General features: G+C 35.8%; 1 protein-coding gene across 11 annotated transcripts in view; it reads left to right on the top strand.

The window, feature by feature from the left end:
• Positions 1-15,989, top strand: part of RNF38 (ring finger protein 38) — a 129,673-nt gene that overhangs the window by 98,137 nt on the left and 15,547 nt on the right. For all 11 annotated transcript variants that reach the window (XM_045469730.1, XM_045469729.1, XM_045469736.1 and 8 more), the window contains 3 exons: positions 469-662; positions 8,300-8,513; positions 15,287-15,454. In XM_045469730.1, the coding sequence (XP_045325686.1) occupies positions 469-662; positions 8,300-8,513; positions 15,287-15,454 (576 nt within the window). The remainder of the gene's footprint in view (positions 1-468; positions 663-8,299; positions 8,514-15,286; positions 15,455-15,989) is intronic.

The following is a 15,989-nucleotide window of genomic DNA, read 5'->3' as shown; positions in this document are numbered from 1 at the left end:
GAAAATGTAATGACCTTAAATAGTGGGAATAAAGAAGCAGAAGGGTGTTATTTAGAATCAAGTCAAGGGCCTAAAATTATTCCCCCTCCTCAGCCGATCTCACAGATGAGAACTGATCTCTAAAAATGTAACTTAACTGATGGGGGAACATAGTGGAATTGGTTTGGGGTTTTAAATAAATGGTCAAGTTCCATACAATTGTTTATTGCCTTATTGTTCATCTTAAATGTCCATGAGTTTTATGATGACTTTTAAGAAACCGATTTTACTTTCCATTTGATACTTACTGTGTATCTCCCTTCCCCTATTCAGCCTCTTTTTTCTTTAAAGATATTTAATTTGGGTTGACAGCATATTTTCCCCCTCCTTTACTCTTTAAGGTAAATATGTTTAAACGCCTGTGCGTATATAGTAATGCAAAATCCTTAAAAGGTCTCATTAAGTTGATTGATTTTGTTGCATTGGCAGAGTGAAGATAGTCCGAGTCCCAAGAGACAGCGCCTCTCTCATTCAGTCTTTGATTATACATCAGCATCACCAGCTCCCTCACCACCAATGCGACCATGGGAGATGACATCAAATAGGCAGCCCCCTTCAGTTCGATCAAGCCAACATCACTTCTCAGGGGAACGATGCAACACACCTGCACGCAACAGAAGAAGGTTAGTTGATTACAATGTATTTCTTAAATTCTCTTCCATTGATAGATTTGTTTTGTTTTTTTTATGTCAAAAAGCATTTTTTCTATAGGCATTTTATAAACATTCATACACATTCACATGAAAAAGGTGACATCATTTATAGACTTCCACACAAGATCATGAGAGTTCATTTAGCTTATGGTTGACAGGTGAAGAAATTCAAAGAGGCTAAAGTGATTTACCTAAAATCAATCCATGCCATCATATATGCATTCAGCTACTTTATGGTTTAAGGTGTTTTGTAGGCTAGCCTACAATCCTGATTACAGAAAAATGAATTTTATAGCTCACAACTGTAATGAAATATAGAAATCCTAGAAATGAGATACTCTTTTTTAGTCCATTCCTATTTCTTTTTTTTAAATTTTTTTTTTCAACATTTATTTATTTTTTTTGGGACAGAGAGAGACAGAGCATGAACGGGGGAGGGGCAGAGAGAGAGGGAGACACAGAATCGGAAACAGGCTCCAGGCTCTGAGCCATCAGCCCAGAGCCTGACGCGGGGCTCAAACTCACGGACCGCGAGATCGTGACCTGGCTGAAGTCGGACGCTTAACCGACTGCGCCACCCAGGTGCCCCAGTCCATTCCTATTTCTTGTTTATCCTTAAGGCAGTTGGGAACTTAATTAGGTTTCTTATAAAACCGTGGAGCCTCTAGTACAAAAGAGTGACTGAAGTTTACTTCAGTGCTCAGTCCTCTCTCTCATGGGACTTGGCCCCTGTCTTTCCTTCCTGGGGGAATGTATTTCTTCTGAGCTTCTTCCTCTTTAGTTGTGGCCTGAGTACATACATTTCTTATTCAGGGAAATCGTGAATCCTTGGAGTGAGGCAGCTGTTTGCATGTCCAGTATGTTGGTAATCTAAGAAATATTGAAGGTCTGGAGTTAGGAAGGTGTTATGGACTGAATGTGTCTTCTCAAAATTCATAGTTGAAGCCCTAATTCCCCAGTGTGGCTGTATTTGGAGATGGGGTCTCTAAGGAAGTAACTGAGGTTGAATGAAGTCCTAAGGGTGGGGCCCCCAATCCAATAGGATTGGTGCCCTTATAAGAAGAGACACCAGAAAGTTCACTCGGTCTGGCATGTAAGGACAGTGAAAAAGGTGGTCATCCTGCAAACCAGGAAGAGAGCTCTCACCAGAAACCAGCCATGCTGACATCTTGATCTTGGACTGTCAGTCTCCAGAACAATGAGAAAATTAATTTTTGTTGTTCAAGCCACCTAGTCTGTGGTATTTTGTTATGGCAGCCCTAGGAAACTAATAATGAAGGATCTTAAAACCACCATTCTTTGTTCTAAATGAGACAAAATAAACCTGTTTCTGAGTTATGTTCTGTTGAGACCCTAAGGCTTTTACATTACCTAGTGCGTTTTTACCCAATTTTATGGGAATGTTTAAAATAATGTATGTCAACCAGGTAAAATATTTTATAGCTGTTAAATACAGTAGCTGAGACAATATGGTTGATTGTTTCAGGGTTACAACCTGAGCATCTACTGTAATCTTTCCTATTGTTTTATGGTGAAATGTGTCATGCTTTCAAAAGAACCTGTAAAGCAAGCATACACTTAAAAGGGTAACACACGGGGCGCCTGGGTGGCTCAGTCGGTTGAGCGTCCGACTTCAGCCCAGGTCATGATCTCGCGTTCCGTGAGTTCGAGCCCTGTGTTGGGCTCTGTGCTGACAGCTCGGAGCCCAGAGCCTGTTTCAGATTCTGTGTCTCCCTCTCTCTCTCTGCCCCTCCCCCGTTCATGCTCTGTCTCTCTCTGTCTCAAAAATAAATAAACATTAAAAAAAAAAATTAAAAAAAAAAAAAAAGGTAACACACAAGTGTACCAACACCCAGGTTAAAATAAAACATTGTTACTACTTCACAAGACCCTATTCATCCTTCCTAAAGGATAAACCCTGTCCTGTGATTTGACGACATTCCTTTAATACTTTCTAATACTTATGAATGTATTCTAAAATGATGTAATTTTAGTTTTTGCTAATTTTACTTTCATTTAAATGTATTCGTTTTTTACTTTGTTTCCTAAGCATTCTATTTTTAATGTGGGTAGCAGTAGTTCTCCATTATATTGATATGCCATTATTTATGTTTCTATCTACTACTGAGTAATGGTGATGTTCAGTTTCTTACTATTATAAAGAGTGTTATTAGGAACCTTTCATGTACACATTTCCTCGTGTACATGTGGAAATATGTCAATAGTGTATAAGCCTAGGAGTAAAGGCTCTGGGCCAGCAGGGGAATGTCAGAAGTGTCTGTTCTAGATGGTAGTGGTAACTAGCTGTGGGTTCTAAAATTGAAGAGAAGCTTTGTGCTCTAAGGTCATGGAAACACAAAGGGGAAGGATAGGGAGCACTTAACCTGGAAAACTTAACTATGGGCTTATCCTGTCCAGCAGTCTGTTAGGATTCCGTACTCCATTCTCCCTTTGATATTTTATTGTAGGCTAGCTAATACACTTAGTTGCCAGATATCCTCCCAGAAGCAGGCCGTGCAAGTAGATGTAATATCCAACAACAGTCTAACGTAATTTCAGATACAAAATGAAAGAAGGACGCTAAACTCAATAAAACAAAGAACTTGAAGAAACCGTTAATAGAACAGACAGAATTTTTGAGTAAGTGTAACATGAGAGAGATGCAAGAAGATACTATATCCATAAAAATCAACTAGAAACCTTACTTGGTAGAATTTAGAATTAGTAAATGTGTAGAAAAGGTGTCCTAGTTGCTGGAAGATCAAGTGGAGAAATTTTCCCAGATATAGTGTAAAAGGCAAAATGAAGTGTGGATAAAAAAGTTTAAATATAGAGACCAAGCCATCAGTTCTAAGTATGTCTAATAATATTTTCAGATGGAGACAATTGAAGGGACCTCGTAAAAAAAATTTTTTTTAAGTTTATTTATTTATTTTAAGAGAGAGAGTGTGAGCAGGGAAGGGGCAGAGATAGAATCCCCAGTGCAGGGGCTCAATCCCATGACCACGAGATCATGACCTGAGCTGAAACCAAGAGTCAGGATGCTTAACCAACTGAATCACCCCAGCGCTCCTCATGGGGGGACCTTTTTATTCTATTTTATTCTTTTTTTTTTTTTTTTAATTTTTAAATTTTATTTAAATCTAAGTTAGTTAACATATAGTGTAATAATGATTTCAGGAGTAGAATTTAGTGATAAATTGCTTCTGTAATAATAAACCCAGTGCTCATCCCAACAAGTGCCCTCCTTAATACCCATCACTCATTTAACCCATCCACCCACCCCTCTCCAGCAACCCTCAGTTCTTTGTATTTAAGAGTCTCTTGTGGTTTCCCCTATGTTTGGGACCTTTCTAAAGAAATAATGCAAAATCATTTCCCAGAATGTAAGAAAGACTGAGTTTTGAACAGGATTTGAACTTTCAGAACATACACGAAGGACAAATAAAAAATTGACAAATATTCCAAGACAGAAACTTTTTTGAGTTCTGCTAGCTGCCTTATCATCTAAGTGTAAAGCCAAAACATAAAAACATTTCAAATATTCAAAGACAAAATTGACCAGCAGGAAATCCTCCTTGAAAGAATTATTAAAAATTATACTCTCCCCAGGAAGCAGAAGAATAAATGCAAGAACTATGATTTAAGACCATTGGTTGGCAAAGGAAACAATGACATGCTTTTAAGTCTGAATAAGGTCTGTTTAAAAAAGAGAAAGAAGGTGGCTCAGTAGGTTAAGCGTTCAACTCTTGGTTTCAGGTCAGGTCCCGATCTCACAGTTTGTGAGTTCAAGCCCCGCACTGGTCTTCACGCTGATAGCTTGGACCCTGCTTGGGATCCTCTCCTTCTCTCTCTGCCCCTCCCCTGCTAGTGTGCATGGTCTCTCTCTCTCTCTCAAAATAAATGAACTTCAAAAAGACTAAAAAAGAGAAAGAGGGGTGCTTGGGCATATCAGTCAGCTAAGCATCTGACTCTTGATTTTGGCTCAGGTCATGATCTCCCCGTTTATGAGATTGAGCCATGTGTTGGGCTCTGCACTGACAGCATGGAGCCTGCTTGGGGCTCTCTCTCCCTCTCACTCTGCCCTTCTCCCTCCTGCTTGCACACGTGCTCTCTCTCTCTCTTAAATAAGTAAACATTTAAAAAAAATACAAAAATATGGAAAAGATCTGCACATGAGATGGGGACAGAGAAGAGTGTATTAAGGGTAATTACTAGGAGAATAGAAATACAGAATGTATAGCTTCTACACATTGAAACAGATAGTATATCTAGAAAACTCCATCTAACAAAAGGCAGGTAAAGAGGAGGGAACAGGGGCGCCTGGGTGGCGCAGTCGGTTAAGCGTCCGACTTCAGCCAGGTCACGATCTCGCGGTCCGTGAGTTCCAGCCCCGCGTCGGGCTCTGGGCTGATGGCTCAGAGCCTGGAGCCTGTTTCCGATTCTGTGTCTCCCTCTCTCTCTGCCCCTCCCCCGTTCATGCTCTGTCTCTCTCTGTCCCCAAAAAAAATAAACGTTGAAAAAAAAAAATTAAAAAAAAAAAAAAAAAAAAAAAAGAGGAGGGAACAGCTTTGGGCTATTTACAGTTGATACACCTAAAATAAAATGACAATACGATAAAGTCAACTGAAAGAAATATTTGTCCATATTTTATCATTTCTTATTTCTAGATTTTCCAGTTCTGCTTCCTAAATACTCTGTCACAAAGACATACCTACCATTTAACGAGGGGCCATATAGTGAAGATACAGAGACATACATGTCAGCATGAGGACTTGGATCTTAATTTGTGTTTAGTGTGAATGCTGTTGAAATTATTTTTGAGTAGAGAAGTGAGAACAAGTGGCAACAACAGAATAGAACAATAATAAAAGGGGACCTTAAAGTTTGTGTATAGGTTGAATAGATTTTCAGGAGATGAATGATCTGAGCACATACATTCTATTTTGATTTTAAGGTACATATTTTTTCCCATGTTAACATCTAGTAAGGACTTAGAATTGATGGTATATCATAGTTTAATTAGCAACTTTTCCTCTTTTTAGTGATACATAAAACAGTCCTTTATTTTACTTTTTTAAGATTTTCTTTTTAAGTAATCTCTACACCCAGTGTGGGACTCAAACTCACAACCCCAAGATCAAGAGTTCCTCACGTTCAACCAACTGAGCCAGCCAGGTGCCTCATAATACAGTCCTTTAAAATATCTGTACAAATACAAAAGATATGTGCATACACATGAGTTAGTATATGTAGATACATTTTCTTGTTTTGTTCTTTTAGGGAGGCTAAAAATAGTGATTCATGTGTAGGAGTAAGCACACCTCTCTTCTGAATACCATTCTGCAATTAAAAGAACCAAGGCTCTTTGGAGAACTGGTTAATTCCAGAACTGGTGTAGGGAAAATACAGGATGAGGGAGCATGTATCGTGGTGCCAGATATTAAGGAAGTACTCCAAAGGATAAGAGATGTAGTGAAAGGACACAGGAACTGAACAAAGTACACAGAGTTGAAATAATTTGAACAACAAAAACAGTAGTGTGGATTATAACCCAAACAATAAAATATCTGTGAGTTCATACTGACTATAAATAACTGAATAAACAAAAGTGGGAGAGAAGTGACAGTTCTTCCTTACAGAATTCCAATCAATACATGTAGAAGAAATGAGGGGAATAGGAAATCAACATTAGAATAGCGTAATAATGATAGCTGAATATCCATTCATGCATGCTAAAATTATTGGCAAAACTTTCAGCAGAAGCAGAATGTTTGCATGTTCTCAAAGTAACTCACCCCCAAGTATTTGGTAATTACAAAAGGAAGAATGGTGGTTTTGTAGTAGAGGGTTTTGGCAGACACAAGTTTAGCCAAATGGTCAGTGATCCATGCATATGTCCCAGTGATGCATATCGATGTCATGTGTCCCTAGATATGGTGCACTGAAATGGGCAGAACATCTCTGTGGTATCCTTTCCAGTAATATGTAACATCAGATATATCATGAGAAAACTCAGACAAACCCAGGTTGAGAGACATTCTGCAGAGTAAATGTCTTCAGAGAGGTATCAAGGTCATGAAAGATAAGGAAAGACAGGAACTGTCACATTGAAGAAGATAAAGGAGCTATGACAACTATCTGCAATAATGAGATCTTGTATTGGATTCTCAACAGTGGGGATATTGGTGGAAAAATTGGTGAAATCTGAAATGTGCTCTGTTGTTTAATAGTACAGTACCAAGGTTTATTTCTTAATTTTAATAATTTCTCTGTGCTTATGGAAGATACTAGCATGAAGGAAAGCTGGGTGGTAAAGGGTATGCAAAAAAACTATGCTAAAATTATCTCAGAACATTTAAAAAGTGAGTTCTAGGGCGGATGGCATCTTAAATTCAATGATATATAATATGTAGATTTTGAAGCAAATATATGTAGACTTTGCAAAAAGAGACATACTAAAAATAAAGATAGAGGAAGCAGTTAACGGAACAAGAACCTGGGGAGTGGTATCAAGGGTACTATTGAAGAGTTAATGTCGCCAAAGAGTGTCCTTGTTCTCTTTAAGATTGGGCAGTTGGGGGTGAGAAGATGCAGATTTAGAAGTACAGAGGTGACCTGATAATCCGTGAAGATTGCTGAGGTGGCTGTGTGCAGCTAGGTCTGGAAGGGGGCTGTTTGGCCTCTTTTGCCCAATGTAGAGTACATTTTAATGAGGTTGCTTTTTTGAATTGCATTGGTGCTGAGCCATTATAAAAAGCAGTGGAGATAAATTGTAGAATTGTAGAGAAGTAGAAAATGGAAGTCTGCTCACAGTAACAACTTGATAAAATTTGTGTTTCACTTTCTTGATTCCTTTTTTTTTTAATTGAAGTAAAGTTGACACACAGTGTTTCAGGTATATAACACAGTGATTTGACAAGTCTATATGTTATGCTTTGCTCATCACAAGTGTACCTACCCTACCATCTGTCACCATACAACACTATTACAATACCATTGACTATATTCCCTATGCTGTACTTTTCATCTCCATGACTTGTTCATTCCATAACTAGAAACCTCTACCTCTCACTCGCCGTTCACTCATTTTGCTCCCCCTACCCCACTCCCCTCTGGCAACTACCAGTTTGAGGAACTATGTCTTTCTGTATATCTTAGCCAGATAGACAAACATGAAGTGCCCATTAAGCACATGTGGAATACTGACTGGCAAGATACATGAAAATTAAAATTTATTATATGTTTATAAGATAAAGGGAGCAAAATAGTGGGTCAAAACTGTAAAATTGCTGATATTTGACTACTTTTGCCTATACAAAGGGCAGTTTCATACAATTAAAACAAAAGACTCATTAGTGGGCTATTGATTTCTAAGTACATGCAGAGCTGAATACCAGTTTTGTTACTTTTTTAAAAACATACATTCTGTTTAAATTTATACGTTTTTAGAGCTGATGAGGAACCATAGCAATCATTTAGTTGCTCAGGCTTTTGCCCTAGCATAAACTACTGATGGATTGCGAGGAGAGACAATACAGAATCCTCATGGATTGATTACAACAGTAAATATTATAATGACTTTTTTGACATTTGCTATATTACAGTCCTCCTGTCAGGCGCCAGAGAGGAAGAAGGGATCGTCTGTCTCGACATAATTCCATTAGTCAAGATGAAAACTATCACCATCTCCCTTATGCACAGCAGCAAGCAATAGAGGAACCTCGAGCCTTCCACCCTCCGAATGTATCTCCCCGTCTGTTACACCCTGCTGCTCATCCACCCCAGCAAAATGCAGTAATGGTTGACATACATGATCAGGTATAGTAACAGAATGTCCAGGAAATACAGATGCTAAAAGTTGGTGGCAGTTTATTTGAGGTTGGTTTTTGTTGTACATTTGTTTTAATTTTACCTGAAAGGAAACGATCTTCCCTAAATTGAAGCTGTTTTAGATTCATTGATTCATTCTTAAGGATTGAAATTTAAATTCTACATAGCTGAAAGGAAAGTTGAACTTTAAAAAATGAGCAAGGTTATGAAAGCTCAGAATGGCTTCATGTAATAGTTGGTTTGAAATGACTGATGACAGGATTAATAGGAGATAGCAGACAGCTAGTGGTTTGAATACATATGCCTATTTTCCTCTCCCTTCCAGTTTCTTCTGGAATAATTCAGTAGGAGAGACAGTTGGATGCATCTTGGCTTATAGGTTTACATGGGTCTCCAAAAAGATGACAGGTAGAAGGCTTCATTTCCTTTTGTTCCTGCCAGGAACTGAGGGACTAATTGAGAAGAGGGCTTGCCAGTCTTCAGAGCCTGTGAGTAAAGATCAGAATTGTTTGTATTTCTGTGGAGTTTCTGAAGTCAAAAAAACACAAATCTAGATGTATTCTAATAAAGTTGCTGAATTTTCAGGATGAGGAAAAAATCAAGTTTATAGACAGGAGAAATTAACAAAGGAAAGAGACTCAGATTAGCATCCCTTTTTTTCATCTACACTAGAGTGTGGAAACAAAAAATTGAAAGAAAATACGATCTTCCAGGCACCATCTTCTATCAGACTTGTTCTTCCCTTGTGTTAATGAAACAGTTCAAAAAATTTATCATGCAATAAGAAGTTCTAAAAAGAAAACATTTTCTAGACCACATTCTTTGTGGTCATAATCTGATACAACTATAAATTATAAGTTTGAAAATTGATTTAAAAAATGACGCTGAAATATTTGAGGCAGATTATAATTAAGGAAAATTAAAGGAAAAATCCTATCAAAGTCATATGCCTAGAACTGTTTTCTGAGAAAATTTTATAAACCTTCGTTATTTGTTTTAAAAATTGAAAATAAATGAACTAATTGCTTGAGTAATTAGGGGGGAAAATAGAGTAAACCAAAAAGAATTGAGAAGAATAAATTACTAGGAAATATAATTAAAATTAATAACATGGAAATCTGTTTTGAAGCAGCACAAAGGAAACCCAGTCCTGGTGCTTTGAAAAATTGATAAGAATGACAAGCACCTTGTGAGCTTGGGTAAGGAGAAAAGAACAAATACATAAATAGGAGTAAGAATGATAAAAAGATCTATATCCATACACAAAGGAAACATTCAAAGAATTTTCTTCAACTGTAAAATAAAAACAACTATTTTATAAGGGGTGTTGGAAGAATTGAATTATTTTGATCATTTAAACTAGTACCAGTGATAAGTACTCAGGTATTAGCTTAATTAACTATGTTGTTAGCTGTTATAATGAAAGTCTATATATAACTCTGGGGCAACAGAAAATGTGAAGTTCCAAAATTGAACCAACAATAATAGAAAATTTTGAATTACCACATAAGTGTGAAAGCTACTTAAAGATTTACCATTGAAGAAGTATAGTGACCAGATGGCTTCACAGATGATTTTTCTAATCTTTAAGGAACACTCATGTAATAATACACAAATGATTCTAGGCTTTTCTTAAGACCAGTTTTCTGATTACTTTATGAAACCCACATCATTTTAATATCAAGAGTAAATAAAGATAATAAAGTAAATAAAAATAATAAAAATAAAATGGGGATTGCTATCTTTAGTTTCTGTAGAAACTATCCCCAAAGAACGATAGAAGAAAACTCTGAAATACACAGATTTTTAAAAAAAATTTTTTAATGTTTATTTAATTTTGAGAAAGAGAATGCTAGCAGAGGAGGGGCAGAGACAGAGAGAGACACAGAATTCAAAGCAGGCCCTCAGCTGTTAGCACAGAGCTGGATGCGGGGCTCAAACTCCCGAACCGCGAGATCATGACCTGAGCTGAGGTCAGATGCTCAACCGACTGAGCCACCCAGGCACCCCCACAGAAAGATTTTCTAAGTAGATGTTTAGAAATACAATCTAGCAATGTATCAAAAAGAATAACCTATGAATAAACAAAGTTTATTCCAAATAAGAGGATAGCTTAATATGAAAATATTCATATTACATCAACAAATAATAGGAGAAAATGATAGTGATTTTATCAGAAGATGTTGAAAAGTCAGTTAAAATTTAGTAAAGACTCTAATAAGATAGGACAAGAAGGAAATTACTTAAATATAATAAATAAAATTATCCTAATTTTATCCTAATTGGCCAGCAATGAATCAGCAACTAGCAGTGTTTGTTCTGTCCATTTTTATTTAATGTTATATTAGTTCTACCAAATGTAATAAGATAATGTAGTAATGGATGTAAAGCAGTGAAAGAAATAATTGTATTTTTCTCCTCGTTGTGTAATTGTAGAAGAAAACACATACTAATTTGAAAGGATTTGATACATTGCTCAAATACAGGTTATATGTACAGAAATCAGTAACTTTATGTCCATCAGTTGGTGAATAGATAAAATATGGCATATCCATACAATGAAATATTCACTTAAATGTGTGGTGAAGTACTAATTCATGCTACACCATGGATTAACCTTGAAAACATGCTAAGTAAACCAGTCACAAAGGGCCACAATTATATGAAATGTCTAGAATAGGTAAGTCCATAGAAATAGATGAATTCTGTTCCCAGTATTATTATGGAAGCTAAACCAGGACAGAAGCAAGAAAAAGAGTGTGTGTAAGAATAAGAACAAATAACACCATCACTATCTGCAGGTGGAATGATGATAATGCATAGAAAAATTGCAGAGCATCTTAGATGAACATTAGAATTAAGAATTGAACAGATTGATAGGTTACAAAAACAACTGTCAGCAATCAGTTGTATTTTTCTATACCAGAATCAAACATAGTAAAAACTTGTAAAAAGATATTTTTATGCTAAACAACCCAGTTTGTTTCAAGAGATAAGCTGTGGTGCTGAAGGTGAGGAAGGGTGATGCAAGTGGCAGTTACAAACTTAGAGGTCTTCTAATTAACTGCAATATGTAAACCATTTTTGGATTCTGATCCAAAAAAAGAAAACTGTGTTTAAAATTTTTGATATTGATGACACAATTGGAATTTTGAACTAGAATACTTTATTTTTAAGGGATATACTTTATTTTCCTAAGGGATGTTAATAATGCTATTGTGATTGTGTCTTCCAGGAATACGTACTAAAATATTTATTAAATGATGGATTCTTGGGATTTGCTTCAACAAAATACAGGAAAGGGAGAAGTTGATGGAAGTTGATGGGTTAATGGTTTTGGAGGCTAAGTGTTACATATGGGGGTTCATTACACTACTTTTGAGCATGTTTGAAATTCTCCATAATATTCAAATAAAAAAGTTTCACTGAAAAGTCAAAATAGTATGAAGGAAGTTATGCAACAATCTTAACCAAAGATGTTTAAGATTTCTATGTAGAAGATTATAAAACTTTGTTGGGGCAGTTTAAAGAACAGTTATCTAAATACTGAAGGTTTGGCTTGAAAGATGCAATTTTGTAAAAACTGCTTGTTGTCAAAACTGACATGGAATAGATAAAAATAGTGTAATGTCCAATAAATGTCCAGTAAGTTTTTGGTGTACCTTGGGCAGCTGATTCTGTAATTTCTGTGGCATTTTATAAAGGACCTGGAATTATCTAGAGTGGGGAAAAGCAAACTACTGCTGGCTGTTTTTGTAGAGTTTTATTGAAATACAACTATGCTTGTTTATCATCTATGGCTGTTTTGTGCAGAGATCAAGATGCCCACAATCCTAAAATATTCACTTTCTGGCTCTTTCTGAAATAGTTGGCCTACTGACACTCTGGTCTAGTGATTCTCAAAGTATGTCCTAGATAATCTGGTGGGCAGAACATCACCTACACGTTTGTTAGAAATGCAAATTTTCAGACTACCTTAGACGTTGTGATTCAGAAACTCCTGGTGTGGACCCAGCAACCTGTTTTAGGTGATTCTAATGCCAGAACACTAAATAGGCTAATGAAGTAGAACATAAAGCCCAGAAATAAACCCACACATTTGTGAATACTTGAATGATAAATGACTTCAACAAATGAGTTGGAAGAAGACAGAATTTTTAATAAATGATCCTGGGACAATTGGGTATCCAAATGAAAATATGAAAATGGATCCTTTATCACCTGCCATTCACAAAAATCAGTTTTGGGTAGATAAAGATGTAAATGTTAATGGCAAAACTATAAGCTTTTGAGAAAGTAATGTAGCAATAGCTTCATGATCTTAAAGTAGGGAAGGCTTTCTTAAGACATAGGAAGAGTACTAATCATACATAGAACTGTTGATATATGGTCAGAAATAAACTTAAACATTTATTTGTCACAGGTGCTAAAGGAATTCAGGGAAGGAAAGGGAGGTTGGTCTTAGTATTGGTGTGGTAACAACTGGGTACAGTGCAGATCAATTTGAACCTTGACTCCTACTTAGTATCATACGCAAAAATAAAGTTGGGTTCTAGATCTAAATGTGAAAGGTAAAAAATTAAATAGTTAAAGGAGATTGCCTTCATAAGGTAGGCAAAGATTTCCTAAACAGGATATATAAATAGCCACTTCATAAAACCCCAACATGGTATATTTCATTAAAAAAAATTACTGCGTATCCAAAGATAGTATTTAAAAAGTGAAAAAGCAAGTCACTGCTTGGAAGAAAGTATTTGCAGTATTTTCAGGGAAAAGGCTATGAACCAGAACATAAAAAGAGATTCAGTAAACATTTCCATGAAAATCAGATATGAATGCCTTTGAACATCTTTTTTGACGGTTCTTTATCACTAAAGCAAAAAGACAAGTAAATAATTAGGTTGAATCTTTGAACAGGTAGAATTGTATACATAGGAAAGTGATTTTTTAAATTCTGGAATTAAGTTGGATCAGATTATTAGTTTCAAAATACATAAAAATCTAACTTTTCTCATAGTGCTAACCAATTTATATGGAAATAGAAAAAAACCATTGACAATATAATTAAAACCTATAAACTTTAAAGGAGCTTTGAGGAATAAATTTTGTAGGAAAGTAATTTCTTGAAGGACAGTACTGTAGTATTGAATATGTGGCATAATATTCCAATGAAAAGCCTTAAAATAAAATTATGTGTCCTTTATAAAATAACATAACCTTTAACACAGATTAATAGAAATTACTTAAGAATAAATGTGTGAAAATGGCCAATAAAAAAAGTATGGTAGTAAGAATTTGTCTTCCTAGGTACTAACTTTTCTAGTAAGATACTATAACAGAAGCAGCACAAATTTGGCACAAAATATAAGTGGGAAGTTACTGAATGGAAAAAGATGGCATTTCCCTTTATGGAGAAAAAGGACATCTTAATAAAATAAACAAGTATTTCAAGAAAAAATTAGCGCTTACCTCACACTATAAACAAAACCCGGTTTTAGTTGGAGTATAAATTAAATGTAAAAAATGAAGGTATCAGAGAATTTAGGAACTTATATGTATAACCTCATCAATAAAGGGAACTACAAAAGCTACACTTTGTGTCCAAGAAATATAAATTCATGGAAGATAAACTTTAACCATTAAAAGGTTTATCAAAAGATAAAGCATATGCTGGGAAAACAGTTTTATTAGACATGACAAGCAGTAGTTGTGTCTCTAAAAACAAACTATAAATGAATGTGACAGAAAACCTAATAGAAAATGGGCAGCAAGTAAAGGATACAGTTTACAGAGCAAGTGCTGTTTTTGTTTTTTCATTCTTCAGGTAGGTAAGAACACTTGCAATGAAAGTACATCTACTTTGAGTGGAGGTGCTGGGAAATGGGCCCTATATAGACTGTTAGGACTGTGGCTTACTCAGCCTTTTGCAAAAAATTTAAAATTCACCCTTTACCCAGTAATCCCTCCAAAATAAATGAAACTACTAGTATGTAGGGATATGTTCAGTGATATTTTTTTTACAATTGTGTTTGCGTTGGCGAAAGAGTGAAAACAACTTGAATATCCCATTAGTATATTAATGATAGGACTGTATTGAGTGAATGTACTTGAAATATCTGGCTAGTATCAAAAACAATGAATTGACTTTAACTCCCTTGAAGAGATCTCTACAATACTAATTGAAAAAAGTAAGTTGCAGAGCAATATCTCATTTTTGTGAAGGAAAAGAAAATAAACATGACATCGATTTGTGGATAATCATGTGTATATATATTTGTGTGCTTATGGAGCTTCAGGTAGGATAGGAATAAGACTGGCCAAGAGAGAAGGAAATTATTTAACTTCTTTTATACTACTTTACATTGTTTTACTAGTTGGGTTTACATAAAAAATTTTTTTCGTATTGGATGTGGCTAGATATTAGAAGGTAGGAGCTTTCATGTTTCAAGTTTCCTCTAGAAAAGTTTATTCTGTAAAGGAGGCAAGAAGACTTAATACAGCAAGTCATTATTTTCTTGGACTTTTCAAGTCTTTTTGAGGTTAGAGTTGAATCCCAGTTCTCTGGTTTTCATATACTATTCTTGAAACAGCTTTCCTATATAATGACAAAGAATATTCTGGTTGAAGCTATTGGAGAAGTATATTGTGGAAATCTATGTAACTGAGAAGGGAATCAATAAAGGCCCAGATTTAAATTTTTAGTAGTTGATGTTTTACCCAAATAGCTGAAGTTCTAAGGTTCTGTTTTTCTTTCCTGATAGCTCCATCAGGGCACTGTCCCTGTTTCTTACACGGTAACAACAGTGGCACCGCATGGGATTCCACTCTGCACAGGCCAGCACATCCCTGCTTGCAGTACCCAACAGGTCCCAGGATGCTCTGTGGTTTTCAGTGGACAGCACCTCCCTGTCTGTAGTGTGCCTCCTCCGGTAAGTCCGCAGCCCCTCTTTAGAATGGCTAAGTGTGTCGTGTAAGCAAACAGAATTGAAGAGACTGCCTTTTGTAAAAAAGCTTTTCACTTTCAAGTAAAGGGCAATTTTATTACAAAAGAAGTCTCAAAGTATACTTATAATAACAGTTTAATAAAATTAGCTTTAAAACTTGATATATTTTTACATTAAATTTATACATATTTGAATATCCTGAAGATCAAAGCATGTTCCCTCATATATCAACATTGTTTATAATTAAACCTTGATAAAGGTTGAGTTGAGGGTGCTAACATAGGATATTGAACTAGTTAGTGATAAAGTCTCACAGGCTTTACTGATCAACAGTAATAGTCTCAGCACTTATGGGATTCTAACAGGCACTTCGAGTGCTTGGTGTTACTTATTTAACACTAGAGGAAGCCCGCTGTGGTAAAAATGGTATCCCCATTTTCTAGGTGATGAAATTGAAAAATGTCCCAGAGACAATTAGTATGAGAGAACAGGGATTCACACCCACTTCTTTCTGCCTTTT

Source organism: Leopardus geoffroyi, chromosome D4 (assembly GCF_018350155.1).
Source record: "Leopardus geoffroyi isolate Oge1 chromosome D4, O.geoffroyi_Oge1_pat1.0, whole genome shotgun sequence".
In the NCBI taxonomy this organism is placed as follows: Eukaryota; Metazoa; Chordata; class Mammalia; order Carnivora; family Felidae; genus Leopardus; species Leopardus geoffroyi.
The sequence above is the reverse complement of the archived record's forward strand: the minus strand, read 5'-3'. Positions and strand labels throughout refer to the sequence as shown.